Raw genomic sequence first — 12,648 nt, forward strand, 5'->3', positions numbered from 1 at the left:
ACACTATAACTTTTTATTTACAAAAAAACTTCCTTGCCGCCCACCTATCCGCACGCTTTATGAGCAGACACGTACCATGCGGCTCCTGAACCCAATCCAAGTCGCTACTTTACTCCATACGCTCGCCTCTTTTCTTCTTTCTTCAATCCCAAGATGGATCGAATTCCCCCTTTACCAACCCATCATACATGACAAATTTTTTTATTTTTTTATTTACTAAAAATTTAGATGAGTTGGCCATAAGGTTCAACATGTATCTAAATTCAGAAAATACTTACAGAGATACTTACAAATCACCTGTCACTCTCTAATAAGATCTTCACATCGGCAATGGGATTCAAACATACAACTTTATAATTTATGAGTTAACTCTTTAATAATTAGACCAATTCTTATTAGTTAAACATGGTAATTTTGTGATTGCAATTCAGCCAAAAAAAAAACTTGAGTTGTACAGAGAGGAAGGGGTCAAGGGGCCACCTCGAGGTTGTTCTTGCTGCATAGAGTTACCCCTAATGCCCTAACCACCACAATACATGCCTCCCAATCACACCATTATGATCGCAACAATATTTCAAATCTTGCACGTATTAATTAATTGCACGGGATCAGGTCACCAGTCCAGATCACTCTATTGATTAATGTTTCCCAATCCAGCTTAATCATTGATTTGTCGTCCTTTCTGTTGCCTTGACGCTACACAAACATTTCTTAAGTCTAAAAAATCAATACGCTGGAATATATACAATACCGGATGCTGGGTGCCTGTTCCGATGAAGGCCTAAGTTAAATTTTATTTTGTGGTGTGTGGAGGTAGGGAGCAAATGCATTATAAATGTCGTTAAGGTTATTCTTTGCTTGAACCTGTGTGCCTACCACACACTTTCCCACTTTGCTTCCAATCCAAAAGCAAATGTGGGGCTTATTCGCTGTTTCTATTATTTCAATACCAAGCTCCCTGCATTCTTAATCTGTTTTTGTCAACTTGGTCTTTAACTCATTTGTCATTTTCATGCCAAATGCCAGCCCACGAGTTTTGGACTCACTCCTTATCCCCCAGTTGCCAGCACTCACTATCAGCATCAGGTTTTGATTATTTCAATATCAATTCCTGATGGCTTCCATTGGTTTTCATGTATAAATTCTGTATTTTCCCCCCTTACTTTTGCATTGAATCATAATTAATTTTCCAAAATCCTTGCATAATTTTGCACCGAATCACCGCAATGCTAGTAGTTAATAAACTTGGATTTTGTGTTCGCATTTTCGCAAAGAATCAAAGAGGGCATGATTTTTAAAAGGCATGTTAAATACAATTATTCTCTCCTTTTCATCAGTACAAAATGGATTATGAAGGGGAATATTGCTTTAGAGGGTGGGGCCGGCCAGCCAAGGGATGGGCCCTACCGGGGACCGCTGAGATAAGGGGAGAAAATCTCGTTGTAGCTGGATGTGATCCACGTGTACACGAAACTCAACCAATCGTCACATTCCACCCAATACCTTTCGCCACGTGGCAGATTTATGTTCATCTTTCAGCATCATCAACAAATGGCACCGTCATCGGAGCACTGCCTGCTGCTCTTTTCGCGTCCAAAAGCCGTCAATCCCGCCACCCCATGTCTGTTACTACGTTTTAACTGCAACTGAATTTCCCCAGCACCTTCAGGAATTTGAAAAAGCAGAAAAATGCCTCTGAGAAAAATAAATAAATAAATAAATAAACGGTGCATTATTAATTATTGAATTAAAAGCAATAATAGAGAGGTTGAAAGGAATAGAGTGGGAGAGAGGTCGTCGTCTTGGCTTGCTTCAACTTTCCTACTCCCTGCAACCTTTCACAATCGTATTTTCTGTCCCAATAAAATTTTATCCCGAATATCCCCGTTCTGCCCTCGCCTACCTCACCGCTTTTGCCTCTTCCTCTTCGTTCCCCCCTCCTACCGATATAAATGCATACAAACCCAATACAGCTATTGACCCATCATCTCCTTATCTCCTCGTAACACCCCTGCTGCTTCAAGCTTTGGCTTTTCTGTTTTTTGGGGTCTTGTACAGGTGACCCCCCATTCATTATCTCTCCCTTGTTTGCTTCTTGTTTGTTCTTATTCTCTTTTCCCTCTTAGGTGCAATGGTGTATTGCTTATACATTGGTTTCTGGTATTTCATTATCATATTTCTGATTGTCATCACTGTTTGAGCTCTGCTCATCTATCGTTGGCTCACTGGATTTGCACATTGCCTTTCGGTTGTCCTGAAATTGATCAGTGAATGATCGAATTTGATGAGTGCTTTGTTTGTAAAGTCACTCTACGGGATTTGACATTGGTGTGTTGTTGGTATTAACTGTTCTGGGAAGAGAATTCGCGTCACGCATGGAACGGAATATATGGTTGCTTTTGCTTTTTACTGCGCGCTAAAGTATGATTCATTTCTCTTTCTCTCTATTTTTTTTAACTGTTCCCGGCGGCATACATTTATTTATTTTACTTGGAATTTGATTCCTTTTTTATCTCTCCGGTTAATTCAAAAATGAATTTTAGCCCTTTGTCAGTGAAGCGGAAATAGGCTGTTTTACATGTGATAGAAGCGGACATGTTCATTCCTAATCTATGATTGAGGCCACAACCATTGATTTCTTTGCATTAATTATGTGTCACGTAGTGAAGAATCTGAATCATATTTCGTGATTTTAGGCACGTTGCTGTTTATACCGTACGATGCCAGGATTAGCTATGCATGAATTAGAGGTGAATGGTACAGCAAACGAACGAAATGGGAATTATGGTCCTCACAAGGAAAATTTTACTCAGCAAGAATCTCCAAGAACTCCATTGAGTCCAAGGAGTATTCAGAGCGATTCAATTGATTTGGCCATCGATGGGGTGGTGGGCACCTCCATAGAGCAATTGTATCACAATGTGTGTGAAATGCAGAGCTCTGATCAGTCGCCCTCCAGAGCTAGCTTTTACTCATATGGTGCAGAATCCAGGATTGATTCAGAATTGTGCCATCTCGTTGGAAATATTACAGATTCAGAGATCACGAAGGAGGTGGTCACGGAGAGTAAAGAAAATTGCAATACTGTTGGGTCAACTCCAGAGAAAGATATTGCGCCAGGCGGCAAGAAGTCTACAAAGACGGACAAGAACCAAACAGAAAGTCCAGGGGTTGAAGGGTCAGCCAAATCAACTCTAAAAAGCAAAAATTTGCGTGAGAAGCCACTAATGGACAAGAAGAATGAGAAGAGTACCAGAAAACCATATTCTTTTTACAACATGAGGAAGCAGAGGAACCTTGGTACCCTTGGCGCAAGGTTACAAGAAGGGATTGAGGATCATGCTGCTGCTACTGCTGGGCTAGATAACCCAGACCTTGGACCATTTTTACTCAAGCAGACAAGAGATATGATCTCTTCAGGTGAGAATCCCCAGAAGGCTCTTGATTTGGCTCTTCGAGCTGTGAAATCATTTGAGATATGTGCAAATGGGAAGCCTAATCTAGAAATGGTCATGTGTTTGCACATCTTGGCGACGATATACTGCAATATGGGGCAATACAATGAGGCTATTCCTGTTCTTGAACGATCCATTGAGATTCCTGTTTTAGAAGATGGCCAAGGGCATGCACTAGCTAAGTTTGCAGGGTGCATGCAATTGGGTGACACTTACGCAATGATGGGCCAGATTGAGAATTCAATCCTTCTATACACAGCAGGTCTGGAAATCCAAAGGCAAGTCTTGGGAGAAACAGACCCCAGATTTGGTGAGACGTGTCGTTATGTGGCTGAGGCGCATGTTCAAGCATTGCAGTTTGATGAGGCCGAGAAGCTGTGTCAGATGGCTCTTGACATTCACAGGGGAAGTGGTTCTCCTGCTTCTCCAGAAGAAGCAGCGGATAGGAGACTCATGGGGCTTATCTGCGATTCAAAGGGTGATTTTGAATCTGCTCTTGAGCATTATGTTTTAGCAAGCATGGCCATGGCAGCGAATGGGCAGGAAGTAGAAGTGGCTTCTGTGGATTGCAGCATTGGCGATGCCTATCTGTCTTTGGCACGCTATGATGAGGCAGTATTTTCCTATCAGAAAGCCCTTACAGTGTTCAAGTCAGCCAAAGGAGAGAATCACCCAACAGTAGCTTCAGTTTATGTCCGATTAGCCGATTTATACAACAAAATAGGGAAGTTCAAGGAATCAAAATCTTACTGCGAAAATGCATTGAGAATTTTTGGGAAGCCGACTCCAGGGTTCCCCTCTGAAGAGATCGCAAGTGGCTTAATTGATGTTGCAGCCACCTATCAGTCAATGAATGATGTGGAGCAGGGTCTGAAGTTACTCAAAAAGGCCTTGAAGATGTATGGTAACTCCCCAGGTCAACAGAGCACTATTGCCGGAATTGAGGCCCAAATGGGGGTGATGTATTACATGATGGGAAACTATTCTGATTCTTACAACATTTTCAAAAGTGCTATTGCCAAGTTCCGTGCCAGTGGGGAGAAGAAATCTGCTTTGTTCGGGATTGCTTTGAACCAAATGGGTCTAACCTGCGTGCAGCGGTACGCAATAAATGAAGCAGCAGATTTGTTTGAGGAGGCCAAAGGTATTTTGGAAAAAGAATATGGTCCATATCACCATGACACCTTAGGAGTTTATAGCAATCTAGCAGGCACTTACGATGCAATGGGCAGGTACTATGTTCGCAGTCTCTAACCCTCTTTAATCCTTGTAGTTTTGATCTCTAAGAAAATAGTTTATCTGGGAGTATTGTGTTGTCTGTCTCTGTCGCTCTCTTCCCTTTGCTAATACTTGTTTGTTATTTTGATTGCTTGCAGGGTGGATGATGCCATTGGAATTCTGGAATACGTTGTCAGCATGAGAGAAGAAAAGCTTGGAACAGCAAATCCTGATGTGCATGATGAGAAGCATAGGTTGGCTGAGTTGTTGAAGGAAGCAGGCAGGGCTCGAAACACAAAATCTAGAAGATCCCTTGAAACTCTCCTTGATGTTAACCCTCAGATTATAGAAAATAACGGCATCAAAGTTATCTAAAGTCTTAAATGGACATAATATACAACGAGATTAGTTGGTGTGCTTTGTGTTGTCATTGTTTGAAAATATGAGTAAAACAATAAAATGTAGTAAAAAGATAACAAAGAAAAAGTGGGCGTAGGTCCCACTTCCTAGTAGTCTATCATTTTATTGCTCAAAGATCTCCGGAGAAGGTGCTTTTGTAAATCTATTTTCTATAGAATAGAGGAGAGTTCTCATTCATTCAATATCCTCCTTTTCTACTCAATTTATGATTGTTGAAATGTCAATTTTCCAAGTGAACAAACGTATGATCAAACTTAATTTTCTCTGTTGGTACACCAAATGGCCTATTAGAAAATCAAGTTGCTTCTTGCCATAAGTCTGGAAACGTTCCTGGTTCGATCATTGATATTTATTACACGTGACAGCAAACAAGCGAGACTGTGAAATTGAATTGACGTCATCCTATAAAAAGAAACACACAAATAATGCAGTCTATTTCTTTTGCCATTTGCGAACATGCATTGCTATAGTTTACCTCAAAAATAAAAGGAACGTGTGCTGTATATTGCTATATAAGAACATAAATGTTAGAAGCATGCCTTCCCAATTGGAACTGGAGGATTAGAGAAGGATCCACTAAGAATGCGTTTAGCTATCCAGAGATGTGCTGCTTGAGAGTAGTGTATGCCGTCCTAGCTAACATGTTGAGATGGATTCTTACACGGAATCCCATGAACAGTCCCATTTACTGTGACTTGCCTCTCGCAATTAACATGGTAACCATAGTAGCTTCCACAGCAGAACAACAACGAATTCACAAAACTCGTGAACAAGCAAATATACAAGTTAGGTTCTGCACTTCGCTATAAATATACTCAAGTCTTGAACTACATAGGTTTGGCTTCAAAACATGGGGGGTTCACCTTGTTTCTTTGCGTTGCTGATTAGTTGGTATTTGGCTGAATACACATCAACATATGTGAATTTGGCAAGAGGGAGATTTTTCTTGAGCTCAAGCACTTGTTCCTTAAGCTGTCTATTGAATTCCTGAGTGATCTCATTCTGACGTTTGACACACCCATTTGCATCTAGGTCAGTGACATTAGCCCTCTTTGACTTGTAATATATAAGATCGTGGGGCAAGTACCCAATTGGGCATGTGTTGTGGATCTAGAAGATTCTAGCCCCTTCACTGTACAGTTGTTGGAACATCAAACATTACAAGTATTAGTTCTTAGAACAGAGTCGCCATCCATTTGGTTACCCAATTGTTATGTTGATTACCTGCACTGCTTGAAAGAAGGAGTCTCAGATACTAGGAATTGATGACCGAACTTGCTCCTCTGAAGTATGGTTAAAACCAAAATATAGATCGTTTTGTCCAATATCAAAGGTATATGGGGCTTTCAAGAATTCGCTAGGTCTTGGAAGACTGCTTATAAAAGGTGTTTCTGTCCCTGTAATATTGCAGTTTTCATTCCTCCTTGTCAAAATCAACTTCTGTCTAAAGATAATACAAAAGGAAATCTAGAAGAGAAAAGAAACTAAACTGTTGCTTGTAAGTTGATTGTACAAAACATTGGCACGATACTTGAATTGTTTGAATTGGGAAATCTGAAGCCCTAGATGAAAGGGGCTATGCCTGCCGGGAAGAATCGATGAGCCCCCTGTTGCAAAGTTCACCCCATGCCAGTAATTTTACCCAAGTGAGTTCAAATATGCACTCAAGTACGGCAACTTCAATTCTTCAGCTACATAGGTTTGTTAATGAAATATGCATAAGAAACTACTATCATTAATATCCTAATATGCGCTTACATTGAGAGGGCTAGAAGCGAACGCATTAAAGACGGGCAAAGACTTGAAGAAAGCCCCTAAAAAAAAGGTGTTGAATAAAGAGTGCGAAGGAGAGAAACAAAGAATGCTCTGCTTTCACGCTCACTGATAAAATCAATAATGAGTCGACCATCGCAAGCCCTTCCTGATAGACTTCTGAAGAAGCTTTCGCTGTTAGGAGGATAAACCCCTGTGAATGCTGCAGATATGGCTCCGGTGTTTGAATTTGAGTCCCTAAAGTTGTAAATAGCTGGAAACCCACAAGTTTTAGAGACACTAACTCCCCAAACTTCACATGACAAACCCAGAACTAAACACCCAATTATGTGAATCTTTATACCGGAGCTCATCATTGGTTCCTTTTCTCCCCTCTCAGCAAGTGGCTATGTATCACCAATTCACTGAATAATAGGGCTTGCATTAGCATTGAGGAAAACTCAGAGGGTTTTTCCTTTTAGCAGGCACATTTTTGAAGAATGTTCAGTATCGAGCACAAACAGAAAAGAACAAAAATGGGACTCTAATAAATTTTGGTAAAGTATCTTTGCCATCAATATTGTTCCTTGTATCGTGCGTGTGAGACAAATTTTTTGAAAGCAAGTCTCGAGAAAGATGAAAACTGCTAAAACGATCATGTGCAGCTGCGTGCTGTAGCAAACAGTTCTTAAATTGGACGTCGATAAAATCTCTCTTACTTCAGCGCTTTGAAATGAAAATGCAAATAAACTTCAATCAAGAGAGTATAAAATATGAGAAAAAGACACTAAAATACTTTTAAAAATACTAAATGATAAATGAGGGTGTTTGAATTTCAAAATTTCAATTCAGACTCTAGGTACTTTTTTAGAATTTTTAAATCTTGTAAAATTACACAAATATCTTTTAATATTTTTTTTAAAATACTGTCACCTCAGCAATCCTGGTTGTCCGAGCTCTGAAGCCGACAGTGTTGCCGGCGAACAACCACTGGAGCTCCGACGACATGTTACTCGAACTTCAGTGACCGATCACCGGAGCTCCGGTGACTACTCATTCTTATGTATTGACTACTCATTTTTAATTATTGACTACATTTGTTTTTAAACTTTGGTAATTATGCTTGTTAAGCTACTGACTACTCTAGTAATGCGATTGACTATTTTTATTTTTACAATTTGAATGACTACTTTTATTTAGCTATTAATTACTCTAGTTTTGTTATTAACTACTTTTGTTCCAAAAATTCAAAAAATACATTAAGTGTTGTTGGAGATTTGGTAACTACTTTTTGTTTAGTTATTTACTATTCTTATGTAGTCAATAGCTATATAAAAGTAATCACTAGAATTTTGACAATAAAAATAGTCAATAGTTAAAATAGAATAGTCAATAGTTAAATAAAAGAGTAGTAACCGACAGTAAGAATGTTGTTGTCATTTTACAAGATTTGAAAATTATAAAATGGTACCTAGAGCGTAAATTGGGATTTTAAAATTTACCTGTCATAATTTATCATTTAGTAATTTTAGGTGTATTTCACTGTCTTTTTTCCTTAAAATAATTGGAGGAGCATTGATGATGCAATAAAGGTTAATAACCCAACCCAACACCTAGCCAAAACAAAGTTCAGTACTACTTGAAGGCTGTTTATTGCACTTTCTTTTTTAACAGACTTTCTTGACAAGTTCAACCATAATGTTCCCATCAGATATTAAAAATTGCAGCTCTGTATATTTTGACTGCAGCATAGGAACTGCTATACATACATATAGTACAACTTATGAGAATTGTATGAATGCTAACACAACTGTACAGAAAGCTATGGTCATTGATGATTCGAACCGACCCCAATGGAGCAGCTAGCAAGGACATCTAAAGAACAAATTAATGATGTAAACTTGTTCACGAAAGGGAATTCTATTGGTCACATAAAACAAAAAGGAAAATTAATACGAGTTTGGTTAAAAATCACCGCGCTGCTATGCTGAACCCTATAACTACTACGTTTAGCTTCACTTACTGACACTGTTTATTAGTTAATATATAAGCACAAATGTTACTAGCCTGCGACAAATATAGCATATTGAGAGAGTACTTAAGAGGCGCATATGTAATAAATTAATGTTTAATTCGAAATGGACGCCTTAGGAAGGGGAAAAGGACAAATTTAATGCAATTTTACCATGACCTCGTGTGAAGATGATAATGATATCATATAATTTCGAAAAAGAAATTAAAAAGGATTGAAGATCTGAAAACCTAACGCTGAAAAATAGAATTAATTGATTGTATCTGAAATTCAGTCCACTAACTCCTGCAAATCAATTGAATCACGGCAAGAATCAGAAGCACGCTTTTCCAATTGGAACTGGAGGGTCAGAGAAGGAACCACTGAGAATGCGTTTAGCAACCCAGAGGTTTGCTGCTTGAGAATAGTGTATGCCGTCCCAGCTAACATGTTGAGATGGATTAGGGCAGGGATACCCATAAACAGTTCTATTTACTGTGACCTGCGTCCCACAATTAACATGGTAACCGTAGTAGCTTCCACAGCAGAACAACAATGGACTCACAAAACCTGCCACCAAGCAAATCATAAAAGTTAGGTTCCGCACTGTGCTATCGATCTACTTAAGATGTGTTGGTTTGGCTTCAAAACTTGTGGATCACCTTGTTTCTTTGTGTCGCTGATTAGTTGGTATTTGGCTGAATACACATCAACGTACGTAAATTTGGCGAGCGGGAGATTTTTCTTGAGCTCAAACACTTGTTCCTTAAGCTGTCTGTTGAATTCCTGAGCAACCTCATTCTGGGGTTTCACACACCCATTTGCATCCAGGTTGCCCTGTTTTGACTTGTAATATATGTAGCTGTAAGGCAAGCACCCAATGGGGCCTGTGTTATGGATCCAGAATATTCTAGCCCCTTCATTGTACAGTTGCTAAAACATCAGCCATTACAAGTATTAGTACTTAGAACAGAGTCACCATCCGATTAGTTATTCTCACAATTGCTAGTGTTGATTACCTGCACGGCCCGGTAGAAGGTTTGTAATATTAGGAATTGATGATCGAACTTGCTCATCTGAGCCGTGCTGAAAACCATAACCAAGATCGTTTTGTCCAATATCAAAGGTGTATAGGGCTTTAGAGAATTCGTCAGGTCTTGGAAGACTGCTTTCAGAAGTTGATTCTGTCCCTGGAACATTGCAGCATTATTTGTCATTGTCAAATATAACTTCAGTCCAAAAAGAATAATCTAGTTGGAAACTATTATAGATTCTCATAATGTGCTTCAAGATATCCACAGCTGCATATGCTTTTAGAGTACCACCAAAACCAAGATTACAAAAGGAAATCCAGAGATGAAGAGTGAAGAAACTAACTGTTGCCTGAAAGCTGAGTGTACAGAACATTGGCGCGATACTTGAACTGTTTGAATTGAGCTATCTGAAGCCCCAAATCAAATGGACTATACCCGCCAGGACGAATCGATGAACCTCCTACTGCAAAGTTTGCGCCATTCCGGTAATTCGACCCAAGTGAGTTCAAATACGCGCTCAGGTATGGCAGCTTCAGTTCTTCAGCTGCATAGGTTCGTCAACGAAACACACATAAAGAAATGTGTCTATAGTTAATATATATCATCAGCCGCCCAATACCCGATTACACAGAAGGAGCCAGAACGCCTCCATTAAAGAATGGCAAGAACTTAAGGAAAGAAAAACAAAAATAAAATTAAAAAGAAAGGCTGAATAAAGAGTGTGAAGGAGAAACAGAGCATGCTCTGCTTTGGTGCTTACTGAGAAAATCGACAATAAGTCGACCATCGCAAGCCCTTCCTGATAGACTTCCAAAGAAGCTTTCGCCATTGGGAGGATGAACCCCCGTGAATGCTGCAGATGCGGCTCCAGTGTCTGAATTTGAGTCCCCAAAGTTGTAAATTGCTGGAAACCCACAAGTTTTAGGGCCATAATCACCACCCCAGACTCCACATGCCAAACCCAGAACTAAACACCCTATTATATGAATCCGCGTGCCAGAATTCATGATCGGTTCCTCCCTCTTCCGAAGCGGCGGTGGGTCACCGAAGGGGTTTATATAAGTAAAACTCAGAAGAGGTAGATTTGCTTTTTTGACCGGCAAATCTGCGCCGGCGAATTTTTAATTCAAATAACTTCGTTAGTGTTTTTTAAATGAAAATTGAATAAACTCCAATTTAAAAAAGGGTATGATCCTTTGATGAGCATTAATGATGCAGTGGAGTTTAGTTTCACTTGAAGGAAACGGCAAACATGCTGTTTTTTTTTTAATAATATTTCACTGGTGATTATTGATCATTGACAACAACAACCATTTTATTGGCATCGGATATTAAAAATTGCAGTTATCAAAAAGTAAAAAATAAAAATTGCTGCTGCATATTTTGATTGCGGTATAGAAACTTCTATATAAAACTAAGGAGCATCATATGAAATATGAATGATGACAGAAAACTTGTACGGAAAGTAAAATGAGTGACGAATACCGTCTATGAAGAATTCATTATGTACGTGGTCTACTTTCGATGGAAAGATATTTTTGTATGTACAGGGGATAACAGAGAGCAATGGTTATTGATGATACGAACCGACGCCGGTGGAGTAGCCAGCAAGGATACATTACTAGAAAAGAATTTAATTAATATTAATAATGTAAACTTTTAGATAAATGGGAATTTAATTTGGGTTTGGAACATAATCACCGTACGTCCTTGCTCCATCTCATATCTGCTACGCTCTGCTTCACTGTACTAACACGTTGTTTAGTTAATGATATACAAGCACAAACTTACTAGTCAATAGACGCTTATGAAATATAATGATGTTTTATACGAATTGGATGCATTTGGGGAAAATTTCTCCCTTGTTGCATATGGTCCCTCCCGTAACGGCCTCATAGTTCATCGCTTTTAACAAGTTTTGGAATTGGAATTCTCCTGCAAAGGGTGGCTTAGCGTTCTAGTTTGAAAACCCATTTCTCCGGGTAAGGGGGCCATTTTTTTCAAAATGGAGGAGTGATAATGAGGTAAAAATAGCAGTAATTGGTTCGCATAATGAATAGACTCGTTTCATATTCAGTTCCCAGCTAATTCGAGCGCATTTCAATGGATGAAGCTCTTCTTTCCGGTTGCTTTCATAACTAATTATTTGCAGGTCTACACTTGCTAACTACAGACGAGCTCGTTGCATAAGTGGACAGAAAGTCACTGATTCATACATTTTAATATGCCGTTGCCTTGGCAATGTGAATGAAAAAGTAACAAAGGGATGGTTCTTCCCCCCTTTTTGATTCTAGTTCTACGGCTTAATCAAATTCACAACTTATTAGAGTGAAGGGAAAGCATTCCATGATTAGCAATAGCGACTTAAATTGCAACCCACAAATTTGCTGCAAAGGCTGCTAGGTTCGTTTTTCTTCCAACGTGTCCGATTGCTCGCTTTAGCATATCATGATGAAGTACGACAGTTCCACACCGCGTACCTTTTTCCCAGCTCTCTATACTTGTCAGAAAATTCATTATTCTCCGTGGTTAGCCTTCAAATGGTGGTGGCAACATTGTCCAATTGCTATTCCTTATATCCTGGCTGTCAAAGCTATCTTAGAGGACTCTGCAGAAGCAGCATTATAAAATAATTAGACTGACGATAGTATGTCATCAATAAAACAAAAACATACAATAAAAAACCGTAAGATCATCTTAATTACTAATTGTTTGACCAGTAAGGTACATCAAACCAGAAAACCAGAAAATACTTGAA

The 12,648-nt window shown here is 39.2% G+C and overlaps 1 protein-coding gene and 2 pseudogenes across 2 annotated transcripts; 1 reads left to right on the top strand and 2 right to left on the bottom strand.

Moving 5' to 3' along the window:
- The first annotated feature begins 1,967 nt into the window (after positions 1–1,967).
- On the top strand, positions 1,968–5,368 carry LOC114740953 (protein KINESIN LIGHT CHAIN-RELATED 2-like). Of its 2 annotated transcripts, none has more exons than XM_028929213.1 (3): positions 1,968–2,058; positions 2,697–4,687; positions 4,832–5,368. In XM_028929213.1, the coding sequence occupies exons 2-3, from the start codon at positions 2,721–2,723 to the stop codon at positions 5,046–5,048; spliced, it is 2,184 nt and encodes a 727-aa protein (XP_028785046.1). In that variant the 5' UTR covers positions 1,968–2,058; positions 2,697–2,720; the 3' UTR covers positions 5,049–5,368. The 2 variants fall into 2 exon arrangements, with proteins under 2 accessions (XP_028785046.1, XP_028785045.1); XM_028929212.1 differs by lacking the exon at positions 1,968–2,058 and adding an exon at positions 2,077–2,421.
- A 583-nt stretch (positions 5,369–5,951) lies between these two features.
- LOC114740954 (GDSL esterase/lipase At5g14450-like) lies at positions 5,952–7,247 on the bottom strand (annotated as a pseudogene).
- Positions 7,248–8,992: 1,745 nt separating this feature from the next.
- On the bottom strand, positions 8,993–10,978 carry LOC114740955 (GDSL esterase/lipase At5g14450-like; annotated as a pseudogene).
- Between the last annotated feature and the right edge of the window lie 1,670 nt (positions 10,979–12,648).

This window comes from Neltuma alba, unplaced genomic scaffold, assembly GCF_004799145.2.
Source record: "Neltuma alba isolate B1F8T4 unplaced genomic scaffold, ASM479914v2 tig00003207_pilon, whole genome shotgun sequence".
In the NCBI taxonomy this organism is placed as follows: domain Eukaryota; kingdom Viridiplantae; phylum Streptophyta; class Magnoliopsida; order Fabales; family Fabaceae; genus Neltuma; species Neltuma alba.